This window comes from Pteronotus mesoamericanus, unplaced genomic scaffold (genome assembly GCF_021234165.1).
Source record: "Pteronotus mesoamericanus isolate MK-2021 breed Mesoamerican mustached bat unplaced genomic scaffold, CSHL_Meso_final contig_263, whole genome shotgun sequence".
In the NCBI taxonomy this organism is placed as follows: Eukaryota; Metazoa; Chordata; class Mammalia; order Chiroptera; family Mormoopidae; genus Pteronotus; species Pteronotus mesoamericanus.
Genome location: NW_026555112.1, coordinates 7,760,772 through 7,786,457, shown reverse-complemented (window position 1 = coordinate 7,786,457; position 25,686 = coordinate 7,760,772). Strand labels below are relative to the sequence as shown.

Here is a 25,686-nt window from a genome sequence, read left to right as displayed (position 1 = left end):
TTCACTGGATCTCAATCTACCTAGAATGACTTTTTTTGTTTCCCTGGATGAAAAAAGTCCTCAAAGGGAAATGTTTTGCCGATGTGGAAGAGATGAAACAAAAAACAGCAGAAGCATCAAAATCAATGAATTCAAAATCTGTTTTGAACAGTGGAAAAAAGTCTTGATAGGTGTATTGCATCAAATAGAGAGTACTTTGAACGTGGCTGGACTTTAAACATGTAAGAATAAATAAATATACAATTTTTAATAAATAAGTTTAGTTTTGGGGGTCCCCCATGTACATTGTATTGTGATCACCACCCCAAGTCAAGTCTCCTTCCATCACCATTGATCCCCGCTATATCCTCTTCTACCTCCCCTACCCCTTTTTCCCTCTGGTAATCACCATACTGTTGTCTCTGTCTATGAGGGTTTTTTGGTGGTTGTTTTTTATTTTTACTTTTTGCTTAATCCCTTCACCTTTTCCACTCAGACCTGCACCCCACCCTCCTCTCTGACAGCTGTCAGTCTGTACTTTATGTATACAGAGTCTCTTTCTATTTTGTTCGTTAGATTCACATACGAGTGAAATCACATGGTACTTGTCTTTCTCTGACTGGCTTATTTCACTTAGCATAACACATTCCAGGTCCATCCATGCTGTTACAAAGGGTAAGAGTTCCTTCTTCCTTTATGGCTGAGTAGTATGCCACTGTATAAATGTACCACAGCTTTTTTATCCACTCATCTGCTGATGGATACTTGGGCGGCTTCAAATCTTGCCTATTGTAAATAACGCTGCAATGAATATAGGGGTGCATATATTTTTTTCAAATTAGTGTTTTGGGTTTCTTTGGATAAATTCCCAGAAGTGGAAACACTGGGTCATAAGGCAGTTCCATTTTTGGCCTTTTGAGGGAACTCCATACTGCTTTCCACAGTGGCTGCATCCCCACCAACGGCACACAGAGTTCCCTTTTTTTCACATTCCTCACCAGCACTTGTTTGTTGATTTATTGATGACAGCCATTCTGAGAGGTGTATGGTGTTAGCTCCTTGGTATCTCAATGAGCATCATTTCATAGGTGTATTGGCTATCTGCACATCCTCTTTGAAAAAGTGTCAATTCAGGTCCTTGGCCCATTGTTTAATTGGGTTGTTTGGGGATTTTTTTTGGTGTTGAGTTTTATAAGTTCTTTGTAAATTTTGGATATTAGGCCCTTATCAGATGTACCAGCAAATACGTTCTCCCATTCAGTGGGCTGTCTTTTCATTTTGTTGATGGTTTCCTTTGCTATGCAAAAACTTTTTAGTTTGATGTAGTCCTATTTGTTTATGTATTTTTTTTTTTTTTTGGTTTTCATTGCCTGAAGAGATATATCATAAAAAATATTTCTATGAGAAATATCTGAGATTTTACTGTCTATGTTTTCTTTTGGGATTTTTATGGTTTCAAGTCTAACATTTAAGTCTTTAATCCATTTTGAGTTTATTCTCATGTATGGTATAAGAAGGTAGTATAGTTTCATTTTTTTTGGACATATCGTGTCTAATATTCCCAACACCATTTATTAAATAGACTATCTTTATCCCATTGTGTGTTTCTGCCTCCCTTGTCAAGTATAAATTGACTTTAAAGGTGTGGGTTTATTTCTGGGATTTCTATTTTATTCCATTGATCTATGTGTCTGTTTTTATGCCAGTACCATGCTGTTTTGATTACGATGGCTTTGCAGTATAGTTTATATCAGGTAGCATGATTGCTCCAACCTTGTTCTTTTTTTCAAGATTCCTGTTGTTATTTGAGGTCTTTTGTGGTTCTATATAAATTTTTGGAATATTTGTTATAGTTCTGTGGAATATGCTATTGTTATCTTGATAGGAATTGCATACAATCTATGGATTGCTTTGGGTGGTATGGGCATTTTAATGATTTTAATTCTTCCTATCCATGAACATGGTATATGCTTCCACTTATTTGTACCTTCCTCAATTTCTTTCTTCAGTGTCTTATAATTTCCTGAGTACAAGGTCTTTTAAATTCTTGCTTAAATTTATTCCTAGGTATTTTATTATTTTTGAAGTAACTGTAAATTGAATTGTTTTCTTAGTTTCCCTTTCTGGTAGTTCAATATTGGTATATAAAAATGCAACTGATTTCTGGATACTTATTGTGTATCCTGCTACTTTACTGAATTTATCAGTTCTAGTAGCTTTTTGGTGGAATCTTTAGGGTTCTCTATATGCAGTATCATGGGTACGTGACAATTCTTCAACTAGGATTGAGAATTCCAAACCCTCTTGAGTGAGGTTCACCATTCAAAATATATTTTCCCAGGTACCATAAACACCATAAATAAATATGGTTATGGCTAAATAATTAGTTCCTGGAAATGGATTATTCACAAACCACACCTTTCATGGTAATTGAATGCCACCTGAGGATAACTGTAATGAAAAATATGTGATATTAGTATTAAATATTCTGAGCTGTATGATTATGGCAACAGTGGTAGGAATAGATAAGTCTCAAAGCAGGGACATACACTATCACCAAATGGATATTGATAACCATCTAACACAGTAGAACCTGCCCACCACATGTTTTTCCTTCAGTGTTCTAACTTCATCACACATCAGGAATTAAAACCTGAACTTAGCAATATCACTGTTTACTGGTCTCTAACAAACACAAGAAAAATAAAATAGTAAGAATAAACAGAAGGGCAAGTACATCATTTAAGAGCAATACTTGTCAACATTAAATGTGTACACAGTACTGGTTCTGAGCTCCCCAACTTTCAAGGCAACTTGGGAAGGGTTCAAAAGGCAACTAGAATATTGAAAGATCACAACCTGTAAAACTGTCATAATTCTTCACACACGGTTTTCTTAGAAGCTAGTTTATTATCTTTGGCAGAGATAAGTAGTTTTGGTAATTCTTTGCCAAGAACACTAGAAAAAGTCACCTGTTTCTAGATTCTTCTCCAGACACTTAGGTCATGGCAAAGCATAGGTAACACCTCAGGAGCACCCAACTGGTGGCTAACTGTCCCAGTTTTCTGTTGCAGGAGAAATCTCTATCTAATCCTTCTTGAATTTGATATAAGATAAAAATGTGGAAAAAAGAGGATAACTGTGGTCATCTGAGTTCCATTTAACGCAACTCAAAGTTACTACTCATATAGTATATCATTCTGCTAAGCTTTGCTTCTTTCTTTTAGTTGTGGTCACATGGACCTAACTGACCATTTAGTTGATAGGAATAAGAAAATATTTTCTTTTCAATTTTCAGAGTTGACTAAATTATGCAATTAATTAATCAGACAAGTGTTCATTTGCATCTTTTCTTTATCTACATTCATATTGGGGGGAAAGCAATCCTTTTACACACGGCTTTTATCTTGACTGTGAAACACCACAAAATGTTGTCCTCCATGACCAAACCTGTGTGTACTCAAAAAATACTGACCTTGATATCGATTAGTAAATCTATGGTATTACTGGAAACAAAACACGTATTAATACTATTATACCTACAGAGTTAAACAATACAAAAAGAAATGACATAGTTGTCAAACTAAATCCATACCAGTGTTTTCCAAAGCTATGACTGTAAATGAATCACTTTTGACTACACTATGGATCAGTCATGAGGGACTTACCGTGGAGCTCTCTAGACTATGGAAAGTCATGCTGGGGTCTTATCTCAAATAAGGTTTTAAACACTTTACTACTTTTACAAAAACTATACCTTATCTAAAGTGCACTCTACTTCATGCTTGATTAGTTTTACAAGGTCCAAGGTATATAACTTTTTGGTGAACACCTTTAATAATCAGTTGGAGGCTCTTCATCCTTAGGAAATGGAAGTCACATTTCCCCAGGCCAACATCCACTGCTGGCAACAGATGCATCAGAACCACCAGAACCAAGGAGATTATTCAATTCACATTTTAAGCCAGCCAAAGAAAATAGAGCTTTAAAAAAGCCCAAGTGTCCGAAGGGACTGTTTTGGCAAATTTGGTTACAAAAAATACAAGTCATTAGCTTCTTAATGTAGAAGTCGGACGTTCCCAATGCACAATTTATTACTGGCAAAGGATTCACCAAGCTCTGCCAGTAAAATGGGGAGAATTGTTGGAAAAGTGACCTATGTACACAATTCCAGTTAAGTTATAAAAGCAATATGTAATGTAGTAAAGGCTTGTGCTGCACTATTATGACAACAAACATTAAATCAGAATCAATTATCTGCCACATTTGGAACACAACAGTATTACTCACTGAAAAATCTTGTGTAAAACTTGCTTAAAAAGGAAAAAAAAAATCAGCAAATGCCAGCAGGTGTTCCAGGAACACTCATTAACAATGAGATCCAAATCTGGGGATCAATTAAATAGATCATAAATCTAGAGAGAACTTCAGATTTCATTTTATGTATGAAGAAACCGAAGCCTTAAAAGGTGACATGACCTGAGCACATACTGCTCACACAGGATAGTATGACAAAGCTCCGAAACTATATCAAGCTGTATCCCAGAATTACAGAGTAAAGATCTGGGTGTACTCTTAGGCATTCAGAAGTCTTACAAAAACAACTCCTTTCTGGAACTATAATCATTCTTATATTTCCCAGAGGGTAGGAATCCAGGAGTAGACAGAAAAAAGTATGGAGACCAAAAATCAAGGTGCTGCATATTTCTCTATGAACTGGTGGTACTTGTGACATTTGAAAAATTCTGCTGGCTTATGTTCAAATGAGTTTATATTTTAAGCAGTTTTAACTACCTAGGTTCTAAAACTGATTTGTAGGTTATGTGACAATGAGGCAAAGCAAATATAAAGGCAGTACATTCCAGGAAATAGCTAGCTCCAGGAAAAGGCAGTTTTGGGAGATCTTATATTAATAAAAATATTATTTGGGGGATCTTAGAGTAGATTTTTATACAGTTGGTATATAGTGATTTTTTTCAGAAATACAGTTTTTTGTGGCAGCTTAGGAAGCCAAAAAGGTTATAGTTCATTGATACTTAGGAAACCTGAAAGTTTTGAAAAATCTGTATTTATAATTTGTAGGACCTCCTATCTGAAGTGAGTGATCACTACATGGGTGGTCAGCAAACTTATATTAGGAGAAAAATTAAAATGGCTTGGGAAACATCTGTCTACTGTCTATCTTACTAGAGAGAATAAGACGGTTCTAAGCAATAACTCAGAAAGGAAGCAAGAGAAGTGATCACAAGAGGGCTGAAGGCCTAGTAAGTGTTAAGATGCTGAGTGAAGGAGTATTACATTTTGGTAAAAGATAAATTCAGTTAAGTGGAATTATAGATTTAAGAGTCTGGTTACGGAACAACAACTCATTTTTATTTATTTACTTAGATTTTACATTCTTTTCTTTAAAAAAAGATTTTATTCATTTTTAGGGAGAGGGAAAGGGAGGGAGAAAGAGAGGGAGAGAAACATCACTGTGTGTCTGCCTCTCGTGTGCCCCCAACTGGGGACCTGGCCTGCAACCAGGCATATACGCTGACTGGGAATCAAACAAACGGCCCTTTGGTTTGCAGGCCAGCACTCAGTCCACTGAGCCACACCAGCCAGGGCAACAACTCATTTTTAAATGATGAAAATATAAAGACAATGAAAAAAAATGAAAGAAATCCTATTATTGTCTTTAGGAGCTAAGAAGACTTCTGACACTGTTAATTCCCTTTTGAGGGTATAGAAATATTATTTTGGGGATCTTAGAGTAGATTTTTATACAGTTGGTATATAGTGATTTTTTTCAGAAATACAGTTTTTTGTTTGTTTTTCTGTTTTTGAGACCATGCTATCTTCCTTTTTTGTTAATACAAGCAATTCCCTATCTAGAATGTAGGCTTTTAAAACTCAGCTTTGGTAACACGCAGTAAAGTGTACAATGGGTGATAGACTACTCAAGACCATTCAATAGTCGGAGTACAACTAATTTGATGAATTATGCTGATACTGGTCTTTCTCTACATTAATAACTAAAACTAAATTTTGAGTAGCGGGTAAGCTACAAAATCCTTAGGTGCCTGCTGGGGTGAAGAAATATTGGGTATTTTAATAAAAATCTACATCTTATTAGGAGAGTGAAACACTTTCCAGGGTTGATAAGGCAATTTGTAATGAAGCTACCCTCTAGAACTAACTAGGATTAGGTTCCTCCTTACAGGAAGTGTTTAAACTTGTTTTTCTTTTCTTCTATATCTCTTTGAACCCTGTTTGTTCTCAGTCATACTCAAGGAACTGAACCACCCTATCAGAATCAACATCTGATTAGAACACTAATACAGAAAACAGCATTTTACCATCCTGAAGTATAGAGATACACAGCTATCTAGATTCTCCCCATGTCAATGGCAGAAATTGAAGGATTCAATGACACAGATTGTAATGGGTATCTATTGACTTTTCTGTGAGGCACTTTCTAAAACAGGGTGATATTGTCATCTGTTCTAGTTAGAGCTGTAGTTCTGTGAAGATATGGAGACAGAAAACACTACCAGCTATGCAGATGCTGCTGAAGAACAGTATTTTTGGTGATGTCTTATGACACTAAAAGGATTATACTCCTGAAAAAGCGCTAAATGATTCAGAAGAACCAACCGATTATGTTTAGCAAAACCCACAGGTATGATCAAGGGGCTTTAAACTGAGATCACAGGGTAGAAAAAGTCCTTGGGGCAGAAAATCTGAATAGACATTTTTCCAAGGAAGATATACAGATGACCAACAGGCACATGGAAATATGTTAAATATCACTAATTATTAGGGAAATGCAAATCCAAACCACAATGAGATATTGCCTCACAGCTGTTAGAATGGTTATTATCAAAAAGACAAGAATTAAGTGTTGGAGAGGATGGAGAAAGAAAACCTCATACACTGCTAGTGAGATTGTATACTGTGGAAAACAGTATGAAGGTTCTTCAAAAAATTAAGAATAGAACTACCATACGACCCAGATTTTCTTTTCTGGGTATTTATCTAGAAAAATATGAAAATACCAATTTGAAAATATATATGTTCTATGTTCAATGCAGGATTATTTACGATAGCCAACATATAGAAACAAGCTAAGTGTCTATCAACAGATGACTAAATAAAGATGTGATACATATGAGATGAAATACTATTCAGTCATAAAGAAAGGAAACGCTGCCATTTTTGACAACATGGAAAGATTTTGAGGGTATAATGCTAAGTGACATAAATTAGATGGAAAAGAACAAAAACCATATGATTTCACTTATATGTGGAATATATATCTAAAAAGTAACATGAACTAACATAACAAAAATAAACCCATAGATACAGACAAAAGAAAGGTGACTACCAGTGGCAAGGGCTGTGGGGGAAGGGCAAAGAATATATGGTAATGGATGGAAACTAGACTTTTGGGGTGAGCATGCAATAGAGTATAGATAGTGAACGATAATGTCGCATACCTGAAATGTATTAACCAATGTTACCTCAATAAAAAAATTAATTTTAAAAATCCTCAATGACAAGAGAAAAAAGATTAGTGAAAGAACTAGCAGGAAATTGAGAGGAGAGATATTTAATAAAAAATAGAGAACAAGTCCAGTAGCCTGAAATGAAAGTGTGTGTGTATGTGTGTGTGTATTTGCAGAGAGCAAACATGAAATTTCAAAGTAGTAAATCTCAGGAATCATTAACACTTAATTGGAAGAAATGAATGAGTGGGAACTGACATTTGAAAGGCATGTCTTATGTTTTACAATGGAAGAAGAGAGATACCTATAAGTCAACACATACACAGGTACATGGAAATTCTTGAACATGGAATAAGGGAACACCTAAGTGAAGCTAATAATAAAAGGCAACAGCTGTATTTTCAGATGGAGCATTCTTTTTGGCAACCTGACAAGATGCAGGATCTAGATGAGGTTTTCTATAACATGTTGCAAACAAGCACAAGGATTAAAATACAAACACGATGTAATGGCAGCTTAATTTTTCCCAAATCAGAGTATCTGATAAATTCCTATATGTTGAGAATTGTACCCTTCAACAGATAAAGGAAGCATTGAGGGGAACAGGTTTAACCCTTTCATACGTATATTTGAACAAAGAGAAGTGAATGATGATGCAGAAGTGATAGGAACTCTGGTAGTGACCATGCCCAGGAAAGACAATCAAGGACATTGTCAAACATGTAGCCTACACCAGTGGTTGGACATTTTCACAGTCACTCATAATATACTTAGGAAACAGGAGATATGTTGGATTTATAGATGGCTCAAGCAGAGTAATGACTAGCTGATTCATGTCAACCATGATAAAGTCTATTACTTGGTCTATTCCTGGTTTGGCTCTACAAAACATTTTAGATCAATAATTTGAAGAAATGGGAGCACTTCTATACATTTCCAGGTGACACAAAGCTAGGAAGGAGAGTTAAAAATCAGGGTAAAATAGTTCATTCAGTAAATACTGATTGAGCACCTTTATGGTCAAGGTGTTTAAGTGAATACAAAGATGAATTAAGACACAGCTCTTCCTCTCATGATTTCCTTTTCAATAGGGGAGACAAAATATGTATAAATAATCATTGAAGAAGGTATGAAGCTCTAAGTTTCATAAAAAAACACAGGTAATGTGGTCAGATAGGTCAATGACAAGAGAGACTACTTTAGTTTTATGTCTTGGTGGGTTCAGGGTCTGTGATGACTTAGTGGGAGTATTCATAGGAACTTGTCAGATGAGTAGAATCTGGGCACGCAGTAATTAAGAGAATGGGGATCTAGATTCAGAGATGGAAAAGCGTATCGGGAAGAATTTGTGGTTTGGTATGAAGAATGGAATTCAGGACAGGCAGCAGTAGGAAACAAAAGTTGGGTAATAAGATTCTGGGATCCAGGCTGGCACAATAAACTGAAAACAATAAAATTAAATTCAACTTGGATGAACTTGCAGTTTTAAGATGGCAGCGTAAAGATGTTGCTCCCCTTAAAATTACCTCCAAACAGTAAGGCCTAAACTCCAATTTTAATGACTAAGAGGCATATATGAACAACAATAACATGGAAATTAAAAGCAGATAAAAGAATGATTGATGACTTAGCACAGACAAGCCAAGTCCGTGTGCCTGACGAGGGACATACCACAAAGTAAGAGCACCTCCAGAACACTGGAAACACTGAGGAATTAGAAATACCCATACCAAAGGCAGAGGGAGGTAATGGACTGAAATCAGGAAAACTGGGCTAAAAGGAAGAAAAGCCTGAGGCAGAAGAAACTGAATCCCTGCTCATACCCAGTGATACCAAGCAAAAAGAATGGGCTGAAGCTCAAGTACTTCCACAGAATTAAAAAAATAATAATAATTTATTCTTTCTTAAATGTTTCTAAATAAAACTTCTTTTAATGATGTTATAATAGAGGTTGAAATATTTTTCAGCACTTTTTAATTGGAAGGGCTTTTTTTAAAAAAAAAATACATATCATCTAGCTCAAAGTTCCAACTTCAGAGATTTAAATTCAGTAGAGTAGGGACCAGGAACTTATATTTTGCCAGGGCTTATCAACCCAAAACCACTGAGTTAGTGTAAAAAATTCATTACCAAAACCCAGCAAAAGGTAAATGGCATAGAGAAAAATACAGGCATGTTCATTCATCGGCAAATACTATATGTCAGGCATTGTTCCAGGAACTGGGAATGCAACAGTGCCCAAAATAATCCTCTACCCTCACGGAGTTTCTATTCCAGTAGAGGGAGAGAAACACAGTATGTCAGGTAAGTAGCATTTTACACATTATGGAAGGTTATATGAAGATAAATAAAGCAGGTAAGGGGTAAAAGGAATGGGGCCAGAGAGCAGGTAATATTTGAGTAAAGATCTGAGGGAAGTGAAGGAGTATACCATGAAGATATCTGGGAGAAAGTGTTGGAGGCAAAAGAGAAGAGCTGATGCAAAGGCCTCGAGAGAGGAGACTGTCCATAAATTTATTCAAGGGACATCAAGAAGGCCAGCAGAGCCAAGCTGAGTGAGCAAAGATAGAAGATCAAAATGGTAATGGGGGGGAGCTAAATTGTACAGGATCTCATGGGCCTGTGAAGGACTTTGGCTTTTACTGTGGTGAGACAGAAAGCTGTACGAATAGAGGAATATTAAAAGGGTAATTCAAATATATGTGTATATATATATGTATACACACAAATGATGTATGTAATTCTGAAATACAATGGAATCATTCTAATTAATTAATAACAAAAATTAAGGTTTCCAGGTGGTGTCTGGAAACCTTAGCTGGCTAAATAGATCTAAACAATACCTAATATTAGTAACTTAAAGTAAGTGTTTAATAAGTATCTGTGGAATAAATGGACAATGGATTTATACAGAAAAGAAAAAAAATAAGAGTTTTTAAAGTTCTTGTAAAATCAGAGGTAATGAATACATCAAGAATGTAACAGTTATCCTAAGATACAGTCTTTTATCAAAGATGTCAGGGCATTCGTATATAAATCATTAAGTCAATTTTCCTATTTCATACATTATATATGTTAGGCAAGAAAAGACTAAATAAAAAGGATTCCAGAGTCTCTTTGAAACCCTTCTTCTTTTGTTTGAAAGAGTCAAGTACAGTTTTTAACAGCTCAAGCTTTCCTGGGCTCTGGCTTTAAAAACTTACTTACCATGATTCATATCAAACTAGCTCTACTTCATTCTTTTCAAAAGAGAACTTCATATAACTTCATCTCAAAGTCTGGTTCAGTTTTTTTCTACAGACTAAATAGAGCTCTGCATTTTGATTGTCCACAGGGAATTCTGGAAGTGACAAACCCACTGCTCTGACACCTTCGCCTCCCGCTGTCACTACTGCAGCTTCTAAATGAGCCAATGCATTCTTTCTGGTTGTCAGATACTTCTTGTTTAAATTACTTTGCTGGTAAAGAATGCATCGACAGCAAAATAGAACTGTTCTTCTTTAGTATTAGCACTTCCTTTGCCTGATAGTGGAATGGTACAAAAACATTACTTTTCTCATTAACAGAAACAGGATGGGCTGTTAGCTCCTTCAACCACTGCAACAGGACTTTTACAAGAATAGAAAGAAATTAGATTCTGCTGTTATATATAACTGCAGATATTTCTGGCATCATACCATGTAATGATTTCCTAGAAAAAACATAAATTCTAAAATCATATAATAAATTAAGATCATTACCCTACATGGCCAAGAAATTTATGCTTAGACATGCTTGTTGATTTTAGAGAGAGGGGAAGGGAGTGAGAGAAAGAAGGAGAGAAATAACGATGTGAGAGAAACATCAGTTGCCTCTTGCATATGCCCTGACCAGGAACTGAACCCTCAACCAAGGCATGTGCCCTGGCAGGGAATCAAACCTGTGACTTTTCAGTTTATGGGACAACACTCCAACCAACTGAGCCACACTGGCCATAAAGGGCAACTTACGCTCTTTTCTAAGAACCAAACCAATGACCAATAAAATTCATAGTAAAAATATACAAAAAGCTTTTTGCACTAGCATATGGGAATTAAGCTAAAGCCAAATGAATAGTTTACTTTCATTCCTCCATCACTACATCCAAGATTTGCAATAACTTTGTGTAAAGCAAAAAAAAAAAAAAAAAAAAATTATGTCAATCTATATTAAGTTGTTAGTCTGAAGTGTGAGATCAATTTTCATTAGAAAGATTTGACTTTTGGTTACTTTTTTCCAGGGCATTAAGTGAACATAGGAAAGAAGTAAGTAAGAGAGTAGAAAACTTGGTCACTCGGTTTAGCAGTTCTTCAGGTTGAAAAGTAACAACGAAATCTTCCAGAGTTAAGAATTTCAAATTAGGCTGCTAGACAGAGAAGACAGACCAAATTAGCTTACCACTTGAACCATTTTGAGATATCTGGCATATCTTGGATCCTTGGCTACAGTTAAGATATTTTCTGCTGTTACTTCACTTTCCTGTGGTCCAGAGTCTTGTAAACTGTTCTGCTGTAGAGAGTATTGCGTGTAAATCTTTAGACAATTCACAAAAGGGGTCCATCATGTTACTTAAAAGGGATGTTTCTTTTTATAATTCTAAAGCAATCAAATTCAGAAAAGAAGTCATATTTCTAAATTTAAGTACCAATAATTTAATTGTAAGATATAAGTTTTCAAATATTTACAAATATTTAAATATGATTTTAGAGAAAGCTACACTTAATAACACTATTTGGTTCCTTAAAAAAGCAAATATATTTATGGAATTAAAAAATGTTAGAATTCTGCTTTACTTTCCCTGGGGTACTTATAAAAAAAGATGAATTATAGGTGGACATATTATTTTAATAAAACTTCTAATAAAGCTAATAAAACTATTCCAATTTGTCTATTGTTTGACTGCAATGGACAATGAATTGATTTTCTAGGTATGTATCTTCTACACAATTGAATTCCTAATTTACTAAATAATCTTCTTCTAAATCAATATGGCCATTCTAATATTTCAGAAAGCAATGCCTAGAGAATCTGTGGAAGAAAATACTCATTTTTCAAACAAAATGATCTGGTTTTGTGTATTTCAGCTACTGATGAAACTATTAATAGTAGCATTCTCCACAGAGTGGTTAAGATTAAATACTAAATACTACTTACAGTGAAGAATACTGGGGAATGTTTTTTTAGTCAAAAATGCTTTTATCAGGCAGGCAGTTCTCATGGTACTGCATTAACTGAAACTTGTCCATACTGCAACTCTGTCTTCACTTAAGTGCAAAGTTAGGACTGTCTTTATATAGTTCTTGACTTTTCTATCAACCTAAACATTTAGAGTAAGTCTACTTTCGTGAATTCTCACTCATTACCTGTATATTAACATTAATTTCCTTAACATAATGAAATCAATTTCATGTCCACATGTCTTTGCTAAAATGTAAACAAATCAAGAAATATCTTTAAATATTCAGTTTTAAAAATATGAATGTGAATTATATATTACGGTTTTTCCTCATAATTCAATATAAATTAATTCAAATATAAATTAAATCTCTCAAAAACTCTGAAGCAAATAAAACATCTAAAAATCCTTCATGTTTCTACTGTCACATTAAATGCACAAAAAGGAATGTGTGTGTATGTGTGTATTTATTCATCTGTAAAATAAATACAAAAAATCCAAGACATTTAATTAAATAAAAAATGCAAACAAGATCCAAGTACGTTTTTTTAAAAAAGTATAATAAATTCATACAAAAGTAAATCAGACTAAATGATAATTACATACAGGCCCTCTGGATCTCAAAACTTAGCCATTAACTTTTACCTAATAATCAAGACCTCAACAAGTTTTAATTATGTCAGGTCTTACACCTTTGTTATTTGAATGACCCAATAAATTCCATATCATATCTCTCAACTGTCCTTCATTTTATTTCCAATCTGCACAATTGGAGGTTCTACTGTGAGTAATGATGAAATCTGAACCATGAAATTAAAGTTGCAGAAAAATCAGTATGCAAAGCTTGGACCTTTGACTCATATATAGAGACTGCAATGAACGGATGATTAAGAAAAAGTGCATGACTATCATTTATCTGATAAGTGAGTTGACTGTAATGCCAATGGAAATGCTGTATTAAGCAATACTTAAGTCCATATCAAAATATTTTACAAAAATGTACCAACTAATAACAATCAAGAAGAAGTAAGTTGATTTGAATATTAAGAACATGATAAAGTTATTTTATTAAACTAATCAATACACAACTTTACCACAAGTTTAAACTCAGGAAGCCAACAGAAATTCATAAATCTTCCAAATGAATTAATATACAATTTTAAAATAAAATTGCCAGAGATATATCAGGTTATTCTGAATTTTAGAAAATTTTGCTGTGATTACTTATAATCAATATTTTGAGACCTTAAATAGGCAGAACAAATACAACTGTGTAAGTTTTAAAAGGCATATTATAGATGGCATTCATAACACCTGGAAAAATTAATATTCAAAGTTATACAGATATATATAAAAATGTATAGAAACATATGACAGCTAGTATCCACTCTGCTAGGTAGAGTACAAACACTTTTTAAATATTTTTTACATGTCTTGTTTTAGAAAAAGGGTGGTCCATATTTAATGGAAATGACCTATAAAGTTAAACTCAACATCATCTGGATTTCCTCTTACACATCATATATATTCCAATGGCCATCATAATGGAATTTCCTATACTAATTAAACGGATGTTAAATTTTCTAGTATCTAATTGTGAAGTAAATGGTGATCTTATTCATTACAGAAATCTGTACTATATCTAAGTATATGGCTCCTCCTACAGTGCCTCATACCCCATGGGCTCAATACGTTGAACGAATTCAACACAGGTGACAGGGGGAGTGCAGTGCAGCAGGTAAGAGCTATGACTCTTGGAACCAGATTGCCCGAGTTAAAATTCTAGCTCTTATGCTTATTATTTGACCTTAGCAAGTTCCTCATCCTCTGTGTACCTTAACTGACACATCTGTAAAGTAGAAATGATGACAGTATTTACTTTGCAGGGCTGTAATGAGGATTAAATGAGTTAATTTATGGAAAGCACTTAGACGTGTGCCTGGTTCACATAAGCGCCCTTTACATGTTAAGTCATTCTCCCCATGGTCGCCACAATAATGATCTAAAAAATATCCTGTGAAAAGTACCTCCTGGTACAAATGCAGAATTCCATACAGATAGGAAGTCTACTTGTTCAGTATTACTTGGTAGAACCCTATTTCCGGGATGATTTCATTTTGAATTTTAATACCTCAGTGAGATGCACTAGAGATTATTCTGAATCAATTTTTATTTCTTGGAATATGAAGTAATATGTAATTTAAACGTACACAGAGAATAAGTGGATATTAAGGCGTAAGAACAAAAGGTGAAATCCAAAACCCACTTTCTAGACAACTGGTATTTCTGAGATCAGTATCTCTCAAAATTCAAGAACCTACAAATCACCTAGGGAACTTTAAAGTATAGATTCTGATTCAGTGAGCCTGGGGTGGAACCCGAGACTTCTAACAAGCCCCCAGTGATGATTGTGCTGCTGGTTTGGAACGCCCCTTGAGCAAAAAGAGGTTAGATTATACCAGGGAATTACTGTCAATTATATTATGCATGGCGGAGGTATTGTCGTTATGCAGGAAAAGGCCGGAACTTTTCAGATGCACCGTGAATTATACAGGCGTGAAATGACATGATGCCTGCGAGTCACTACAGCGAGTGATAAAATAGAGATGAAGACAATGGCCACGAAATCTTAACTGGTGAATCTGGGTAATGGGCACTTGGATATTCATTGTACTATTTTATTTTTGGGTATGTCTGGAAGTTTTTATAATAAAACATTTAAAAAGTACATTTCCTGTAAGAACTTAGAAAAAATTTCCATAGTGAACTTGAAAGGAAATAATAATATTTAAGATTTTTCCTAGTCCTGTATAAATCAAGTTGCTTTTTTATAGGCAAAGAAAGTATGAACACCTTCCAAATAACAAACAAAATAGCTAATTTTTTTCGAACTTCATTTTCTACCTTAAGGCTTTAAAATGTTACTATTCAAAGTTTTACATTTTTATTTAACTTCTTCCATCAAATATGCCACGTAGATCTACCTGGTGCTACCAGAAGATCTGCTCATATTTCTTGGAACTTAAATACTTACTTGTGACTGCTCTGAAGTGGTTTCAGAACGTGATTCATTTGTGACACTAGTGACACTTACGGGACACACTTCAAATGTGACCTCATCTAGGCCTGGGATAGATGACAACTGAGAAAATAAAATCAACATTGGTATATGAGGATAATATTAGGTATTTAAACACTGTATGTTTCCAGGTGTGTATTTTAAATAGCTCTCTTATGTTTTTAAGCCCGTAGAAACAAGTTTATAAAATCTCACTTTTGGTGTTTGAAATTCTCCATGCCACCAACTATTTAAAAAGGGAAAGTCATTCATAAATAAAACATTTTTGAACAATTTCTTACAAGTCTAATTTAGCTTATAACCTTTCTTTTACCAGGAATTACTTTGAAAATATAAGAAATCCTAGTGTAAGGTACAGGAGCGTGGGCTTTGGAGTCAAAGGGCCTGGGCTTATGTCACAAGCCATGTGACCTTGTGTAAATCTCCATATGCCTTGATTTTCTCACCTGTTGAGTGGGGATTAAAAAAACAAACAAACCTTACTTCACAAAGATGTAAAAAGATTATTACTAAACATACTCTGTAAAAAAGAAAGTGCTGTGTAGCACATTTTACGTTTCAATTACTGAGAAATGACAAAACTTTTGTCTTCACATTTTAATGTCTGACATAACTCACTCTTCTTTTTTTAAACATTTATCATCGAATATTACTAAAACATGTTATTTTTCATGCAAAAAAACAGGCGTGTTGTCAGTGCTCAAGCATTTCATGCTGGAGGTGCAAGATCCATGAAAACTCTCTTTTCTGATTTCATCTTGGTATCAATGGTAAACATTTGTCAAATATTTAGCTAATTTTGGAGATTAACTCTATGACCATGGAAATAATTAAGGTTAACTTAATTAAGGTCCATAATTAAGGTCCCTGTAGTCACTTTACTTGTGACCTTGGGCTCTGACTCAAGAATTCCTCAAACATGAAAACAAGACACATAACCATAATAAAGAATAATGAAAAAACCACTGGTCATAAGAACCGACGCAGTGGCTTTCATTGAGAACTGCTGACTGATGACAGGGCTTCGTGTAGTGGCTATGGCCCGAACAGTTTCAAGCAGGTATGGCAGCTAGAATTTCCTGAACATGGTCAAGGCCAGATACCCTAAATTTTCCTAGTTAGAGAAATGTTCTGAGAGAAATATACTGGCTGAAGTCTGCAAAAAATGTAAAAAGTACAAATTAGATATCTCGATCCTTATGCTAAAGATATTAGTCATTTTACTTCCTCATAAATATTAGTATCTTTTCAGGTTAATTTTTTTGATAAAGACAAGGTCACAAAAATATACTACCGTCTTTATTACTTTACAGACAAAAAAAAAAAAACCACCCCCATATCTGCAAGCTTTTAAATCAAAACAACTTTCTATTTTTACTAGCTATCTTTTGTAATTTCTGACATCAAAATGGGTACTTTTCATTAGTATTTAATGTATCTGCAAGTAGAAAATAGTGGATATTTTCTCCAAATTTTGCTCTGGAGACATATCAAGTTATATAATTTTTACTGTGTTATCAAGTGATTAAATTAACTGTAAATTTTCCATCAAATGAAGTAAACTATATAATAGCTCAATTTGTAAACATGTTACTCATATTATGTTTTTGACTAGTATAATGAAGGAAATCTCATCCCACTGTACATTTAAACAGACTCAGGTTCATAAGTAATGTTTCCTTTTCTAATTATAATGAATTTTTTAAAAAACAGGTAAAAAATACTGTATTATCTCAGGATATAGGAGCTGAGTTTATTTCATTCCCAAATGCAACTGAAGTATAACTGAGAAAGTTGATAAGCATACAGCAAAGTTGATATTCTAAATTATCCAAGATACAAACCTTTGCATCTAAAATATTGAGAGTTGTTTCAATTTGTTGGATACGAAGAGAAAGGTCTGCCAGTTTCTGGAAAAAAATAGAAACAGAATAAAGTCTGATTAAAATAAACTTATGGATAAAAAGTACAGATTTGAAAATAGTAAAAACTATGGTTTAAGTATTTGTCATTTTCTAATATACTACTTTCTTATTTATGTGAACAGGAATAGGAATTCAAATATTCTATTATTTTCATTAGCATGCTTCACACTTATTTTATAAAATTTAATTCACAGAAAGAAGTACATTTCCAGCCTTATCAAACTCATTATTACAGCCATAATCAATACTGGGATCAGAATGAAAACTTATCCCAGGACAGAGTTTCTGCTCACTGCTTTACCCCCGGTGCCCAGAACAGTACTTGATATTTAATAGGAGCCTAATAATTATTTGTTGATGAATGAAGAAATTCATCACAGAAAACAAGAATAAAAATTAACACATGATAGCCTAGAATAGTATCTGCCTTTATAAATTACATGAACACATAAGTATATATGATTAGTTCTAAACTCAAACTTTTCAAGTTTGAAAAGTAAAAGGAGATGAAACCGAAAAGTGAGCAGTTCATGTTGGAAAGAAATAAAACAAAGAAAAAGTCAGAGTTCTAATTAAGCAAAAGGAATCAATTTACCATCAAAATCTCAGACAAACTAGACCAAGGGCTTACTATGCTCTAGTTACTCAGTACAATGAAATTTATCTATCTATCTATGATTGCCACAGTAAAGTAACATCATAAAATATCATCCATGAGAATATTTATTTAAAGCTCCTAAATCCTAAACATTATATTTAGTGACACAGTGAAAGAGCAGTTGGCCAGTTTACTAACTGGCAGATAAGCAGCACTTTGACTGCTTTCTGGGATATTATCAAGATCCTGACTAACTCAGAAGTAGATTTTAACACGCCAAGAAATTATCATTTTGTCCAAATTTAGAAAGAAAAAAAAATTGGAAAGCTGGCACAGAGTAATTATTGCTTCTGCACAAAACACTTATTTTTAAGATATGCATCTTGATATCTACAAAGTTGTAATTTAGAAATAAAACATCAGAATCTAGTTTTAATAGCATTCAAAGCTAAGTTTAACTTTAATTTCTAGGGTTTGTTCATACAAGGCTCTTATATAAATGTAACACAGGTTTATAAAACATCACATAGATGAATTCCTCTCCAAACGATAGGTGTTTTCCTGAAAATCATGAAAATTAAAGTTTGCCCAGTCGAATCAATCTTTCAATTCACTAGAGGAGCTTATTAATTGGAGAAATCCTACCACGAATTTGTAAACTGAATAAACTTTCTAACTGATTTAAAAATGCATACATTGGTTTTAAGACTGTAAATGAACACGAAAAAAGAAACAAAAAGATGAATTACAAATTAATCTTTGTGTTCTAATGTATTTTATGTATTTGAAGCCATAATCATCATTGTAAACATTTGAGCATTTACTTTATATATCATTTGAAATCTCACACCAAATGTATGAAGTAGGAACTATTACTATGACAATTCTCAAGCTGAGAAAACTTAAGTCTTCAAACAAGTAAAATATTCTGACTCAAATACTGTAACTTCGGATCCTATTTTTGAGAGAATTTACGTTGTTTTGAAAGAATTTTGCACGGTTAAAACACGATGCTGTAGTTGATGATGTGTTCGTGTAGACTGTAACAAATCAATTTTAATAAATGCACCCTGCTGACGGCAGACGTTGGCAGCAGCAAAGGGGGTCAGGGGATGTAACGGGAACTCAGTGCTTTCTGCTCAGTGTTGCTGGAAACCTGAAACAGCTCTCTAAAACAAAGCTTATTAATGAAAAAAGATGGAAATTCCCAAGTATTTCATAGGTAACATTTTTGTTATTCAAAGCTAATAAATTATCGATCCCTTTCTATGATGAAGATGCTACTGTGCTAAACACAGGGAATCAAATTTTTCTGATCAAGTTTCCTAAAACATTTTCTGTTTTTCTGGTATTATTTAAAAATTGGTGTTACATTCTTTTCAGGGTTAGAACATAAAACTAAACTGTTCTTCAATGAGTAGTCAATGATTCATATTTAAAAATCGATATTAAATTTTTTTTAGGGTTAGATCATAAAACTAAATAGTCCTTCCTTCAATGAGTACTCAATGATTCATACAGGATAGGCTAAGGATTGAAATACAAGTCTTAGTAAATAGGAAATAAGAATGAAAATGTTTATTTGGAAAATTACTTGTTGATAAGGAAGATTAAAGAGGCTTGGGCAAAAATGTTATACAGTCGGCCTTCCATATCTGTTGGTTCTGCATCCTTACTTTCAAACAACCAACAATCAAAAATATTAAGGAAGAAAAAAGTTATGCTGTTGCTGACATTTACTAAGTATTAGGGCTACAATGGTTTTGTCTGTATTAAATATGTACCAATTGTCTTCTTGTCTTTATTCCCTAAAAAATACAGTATAACAACTACCTACATAGCATGTCCATTGTATTAGGTACTTAAACTAATCTAGAGATGATTTAAAGTATACAGGAAGATGTGTGCAGGTTACATGCAAATACAATACCATTTTATTATATAAGGGACTTGAGCATCCCCAGATATTGGTGTCTGTGCAGGCCCTGAAATGAATCCCCTGTGGATACTGAGAAATGACTGTACTTTCTGGAGGAATAATTCTCAAATTTTTTTGGATGCAGTTTCATGTAGTATGTCAATCTTTGGCTCTGGTACTCATTTTACCTACTCGCATCTACTTAATCAAAAACTCACCAAAATGAAATAACCTTTTTTAAAAAAATAGAACAAGATTATACAAATGATTTATTCATGCAAGATAATGGAAGACATTGATCTAAATGCCAATGTATTTTAATTTATAATAATTTATCTAAACGTCCTTGATATCTAACCTAATAACCACCGCAATTGTGAAGTACAGTAGCCCCTCCTTATCTGTGGTTTTAGTTACCCATGGTGAACTGTGGTCTGAAAATTTTAAATGGAAAATTCCAGAAACAAACAATTCATAAGTTTTAAACTGCACACCATTCTGAGTAGCATGATGAAACCTTGGGCTGTCCTTCTCAGGACGTGAATCATTCCTTTACCCAGCGTATCCATGCTGGATATGCTACCTGCCCACTATGCAATTAGTGGCCGTCTTGCTTATCATATTGACTGTCACAATATCTCAGTGCTTACGCTTGAGTCATCATTATTTTAGTTAAAATGGCTCCAAAAGGCAAGAGTAGTGCCCTTGGCTATTTGCATGTGAAGGAGGAGCTATAAACTGCTTCTTTTAAGTGCAAAAGTGTGCATGTACAGAGGAAAAAAAGTAAGGTTCAGCACTATTCATGATTTTAGATATCCACTGGGGTCTTAGAAGGTATTTTCCATGGTCAATGGGGGACCACTGTATAAACAAATCTGAAAAAAATTTAATAAAAAATTTGTAATTTCTCATAAAAATGGTCCACATCACTAATTAGGGAAATGAAAATCAAAACCACAATAAGATAACACCTCATACCTGTGAGAATGGACATCATCAAAAAGACAAATAACAAGTGTTGGAAAGGAGGGGGAGAAATGGGAATCTTCATACACTGTTGGTGGGAATGTAAACTAGTGCAACTTTGAAAAATTAAGACTAGAACTACTCATATGATCCAGCAATTAGACTTCTGGGTATTTATCCAAAGAATATGAAAACAGTAACTTGAAAAGATATATGCACCCCTCTGTTAACTGCAGTATTATTTAAAACAGCCCAGACATGGAAACAACCTATAGTCTATCAGTGGATAAATGGATAAAGACAGACAGACAGACAGACAGACACACACACACACACACACACACACACACACACACACACCCCAATCAGTGGATAAATGGATAAAGACACACACACACACACACACCCATCAGTGGATAAATGGATAAAGACACACACACACACACACACACACACACACCGCCCCCCCCCAATTAGTGGATAAATGGATAAAGACACACACACACACCGCCCCCCCCATCAGTGGATAAATGGATAAAGACAGACACACACACACACACACACACACACACACACACACACCCCATCAGTGGATAAATGGATAAAGACACACACACACAATACTACTCGGCCATAAAAAAGATGAAATATTGCCAAATGTAACAACAGGGATGGGCCTAGAAGCCAGAAAGGGAAGCAATTGCTTTTTTCATTAAGCTTCATCTGACATGAAAGCCCAGACATTGTAAAAGTGTAAAAGCAGCTGTAAACATGTGGCAGTAAATAGGATTTGAAGCAAAACATTATTTGAACATTAAACCCAATGGTGAGCTTAAATTTGGATATAGAAGATAAGCAATGTAAAGTTTTTTAGATTCTGTGAGAATTCTAAGCACTTTTTCCTGGACTTAAGATTTTAGAAATAAAGAAGCATTTTAGAATATTTAAAAAATTTATTAAAAACCCAATATTCTAGATCTGTTGCAAGTCTGAGTCAAAATAACACATCTGACTGCCCTGTTTGCGTACCTTTGACTTTAAAATTCACCATAAGGTTAAATTTCTGCTGAGTTTTCTCTGCAATACACATAGAACTTGTACTGTGCCCCTCTCCCCCATTTAAATTTGCAGTCTCAATAAGATTTTGCTGATTAGGGTCAGAAGAGAAATGCTTACTGTGGATTTGTGAAGGAAGAAGAGATGACCCTAAGTAACTCTGTAAGCTGGGTCTGATTCAACTGCTTTCCTTTCTGTGTTCTAAATTCTCTCCCATCCTGGTTCCAGTCATTAAAGTTACAAAGCAGCCTGGTATCCAGAAAGCTTTTAAAAAGTCAAATTCTTCATTTTTCTCTTTACTTTTAGAGTACTCTTGAGAGAATTCTAAAAACCAGTATTAGTGATGAAGAGAGCTCCAACAATTTGTTTGAAATTTAATGTCAGGTTGGGTTTAGCAGTGACTGAAGTTTTTACAGTTTCAGTTAAGTTCAAACCAGATTATGTGATAAACAAAAACAACAACAATAAAAAAAAGGACAGGTCCCCCTCCCTGCCCAGTTCACTTCCCCTTAAATATAACAGCATACTGATGCATATTTGCTTTTCCCAGTTAATAGATCAGAGTTAGAATCCTAGTTTTGCTACTTTCCAGCTGTGTATGGGAAAATTAGAGCAGCCACTGCAACTATAAATACTACGCACTCCAATATATGTTGAATGAATGAATGAATGACTAAGCAAATGATTTAAACCTCTCTACATCTTGGTTCTGTATTTCTAAAAGAGAGAAAACTGGACCTCTACCAAAAGGCTGGGCTGTGATGATTAAATACATGTAAAGCACTTAGAACAATGCCTAGCGCAGAAAAAGCACACAATAAATATTAGTTATTGCCGTTACACCAAGCAAACAGCCCACAGCTATATCTAAACTGCTGAAATATGGGTTGTAAAAAATGAGTTACAGTCAACCTAGATTATCATTAAGGAGAAAAAAGGCAGTAAATATTTAAATTTCATGACTTTTTGCTCCAGTTTTGTATCTATAGAGTTCAAGGAAGAACTAGGGAATTGTGAAACAATTAAAACAGTTGAGGGGGAAGTTGAAGAGGAACCAGAAGGAGAGACAAGAAATGAATCATGAGGCTTTGATAATTCATAGGCAATCATTAAATAAGAGATGATTATTGTAAATAGCACTCACTCCTCAGGCAGTGAAAACTGTCAGGCACTACAGTGGTGAGGGACTTTCCTTGGCCCAGAGGAGCTCAATTAAGTTGCTTTCATAGGTGTGTTTGCTGGTTGTTCTTGGTTTTATTTTTTAACTGGTAATGAGAAGTACAGGGATGGAGTATTTCCCTGCTCCTCTCTGCTAACAATCCTGGAATAGTCTCTCTCCAGATACTTTTCCACCCTAACCTGATATAAAAAATGAAGGACTCAATTCTTGGCTAACTGCTTTTTAGTCAGCCAGTGCCGAGTTCCCCTCAGAAAGGCAGCACTGCAAGGAAGGAAGCACCTAGAGTCTGGGCCTGTTAGATAAAAGATAATGAATTGAGCATCTCACTCCATCAATTACCATTTTACTTTTCTCTTAGAAGACAGAAGAGATTTGATAACTTGACAAAAACAGCAGCTGGAATCTCCAAGTGTAAATAGTTTTTCTTGTTTCCATGCAACTTTTATTAATAATAACACATTTAACAAATAACACATCTTAACACTTGCTAAGGTTATACTTATATTAAATACAAGGCAGAATGAACAGAATAATGTTTATTTAATTGGCTCACCTGTGAATTACCTAATCTTACCCCTTTCTCCTTTCTTAAATCCAATTTCAGCCCATTTTTCTCCCCATTCTCCTTTTGCCTTTATTTTTTAAAGACAGGGATCCCTGGATCTGGCACTTAATCCTTAATTGGGTGCTTAATCCTTAGTTCGCAAGTCATTTATTTGCAAATAGTATTTTTATTTCCATAGGGATATTTGATGCCAAAGTACTGTTTCTAGGCTATCTTCTTAACCATTTTTTTAAATCAAGGAATGCAAAATAATTTTAAGGTAAACGGAAATAATGTGTACCTAGAAATGTAAATCTATGCGGTAAGAGAAACAGCCCATTTGAAAATTTAAAAATGCTTTCCACTGTGATATTTTGGACTTCCTTTTGTTCTCTTTAATCACAATAAGGCTTCCTGAAGTACTTCACAAAGGCCTGTAGAAAATTCAGCAGAGGTGGGGTACAGGATTGATGGAACAGAATCAAGGAGGATTTAAAGTTTGTTAACATAATAACCGAGGGACGAGGTCAGGGTTGTGGGAGTAGACTGTAATTCTTATTTTACTATTTTGCTGCCTTCAAAAGTGCAGTGATTTCTAGGCTGCTCATTAAACCAATATCACAGGACCTACCTCCTCACAAACTGTAGAAAAGCGGTTGAGGAACTGTACAGTGTGCACCACAAACTGGTTTAGAAATGCCACCGTTCTTTTCTGTTGAATAGCTGGCACCTGTGTTACGTAAAAGAAATACATAATTCGTACAGAAGGAACATACACTGTGCAAGCCCTCTGATATTAATAACGACGGGTGTTTGCAGTGTGATATGAGTCCCTTGAAGTACTTTGAATGGCCCTTAACTTGTTTTCCTAAACCGTGCAGGTTGGGGGTCCGAAGGTGAGGGAGGTTGCAGAAGTTCCAGCATGGGCTCTGGATTCACAAGTCTGAACTTGCCGGGAAAGACAACGCACATAAACATACAAAAAACTTCCGGGCCGAATAAAAGAGGTAGTGTTAGAGAAAGCTACCGGCCCCTGTCGCCGGTGAGTCACCATTGAGAGGCAGATTCGTGACACGGGAAGCGAAGGCTGGGAGAGGCACACTGACCCCTTACACAGCTCGGGAGGGACCCATTTTTACGGTGAACTGTGAGGCGCTCCACCCACGGCCGGCAGAAGAGAAGCCCGGGGTCAAGGACAGGGTAGCGCATGGGAGATGGGGTCTCCCTGGGAATCGGGCGTCCCTTCACCATCCTCCTCCCATTTCACCGGAAGTCCAACTCCTCCTTTTACAAACCTTGGTCAGGTCTATGCCTGACCCCATGAGAGGAAGCCCGTCCTCATCCATCTCCTCAGCGGGCGGGGGACCCAAGGATCACCCACAAATCCCTCCCCAACGTAGCCCATCCAACTCCGTAACTACGTTTGACTGTCTCCCCAAGTCCCCGCCTCTTGGGCCTTCCTGCCGGAAGGAAACGCCTCCACTCGCCGATCACTCAGCGGTTATTGGAGAGCCGGTCCCGTCGCATAGCATTCTGGGGCTGGTAGTTCTAGGTCCAGATTGTAAGGTCCGACAAAGGGGCGCAAGGGGGAGCGGTGCTGCGGTTCTAGCAGTGAAATCTTTAAAATGTGGCGAAAAGGAAAAGTAAAAAACTGCGTCCGTTTCAGGTTATCCCTGCTTAGTCCTGTTATATAAATAGCTCATGTGTTAATCAAATAGGTCATTTGTTAATCAAATAGATAATATATTTTTCCTTAC

The 25,686-nt window shown here is 35.1% G+C and overlaps 1 protein-coding gene across 2 annotated transcripts in view; it reads right to left on the bottom strand.

Moving 5' to 3' along the window:
- Positions 1 to 25,370, bottom strand: part of WASHC3 (WASH complex subunit 3) — a 39,922-nt gene extending 14,552 nt beyond the window's left edge. Inside the window, exons 1-5 of one of the 2 annotated variants that reach the window (XM_054574626.1) lie at positions 25,225 to 25,370; positions 24,561 to 24,659; positions 17,587 to 17,652; positions 15,698 to 15,805; positions 11,886 to 11,993 (exon numbers count right to left, since the gene is read on the bottom strand). In XM_054574626.1, the coding sequence (XP_054430601.1) occupies positions 11,886 to 11,993; positions 15,698 to 15,805; positions 17,587 to 17,652; positions 24,561 to 24,659; positions 25,225 to 25,275 (432 nt within the window). In that variant the 5' untranslated portion in view covers positions 25,276 to 25,370. Of the gene's footprint in view, positions 1 to 11,885; positions 11,997 to 15,697; positions 15,806 to 17,586; positions 17,653 to 24,560; positions 24,660 to 25,224 lie in introns of both variants that reach the window. The other variant, XM_054574625.1, reaches the window with a different exon arrangement.
- Between the last annotated feature and the right edge of the window lie 316 nt (positions 25,371 to 25,686).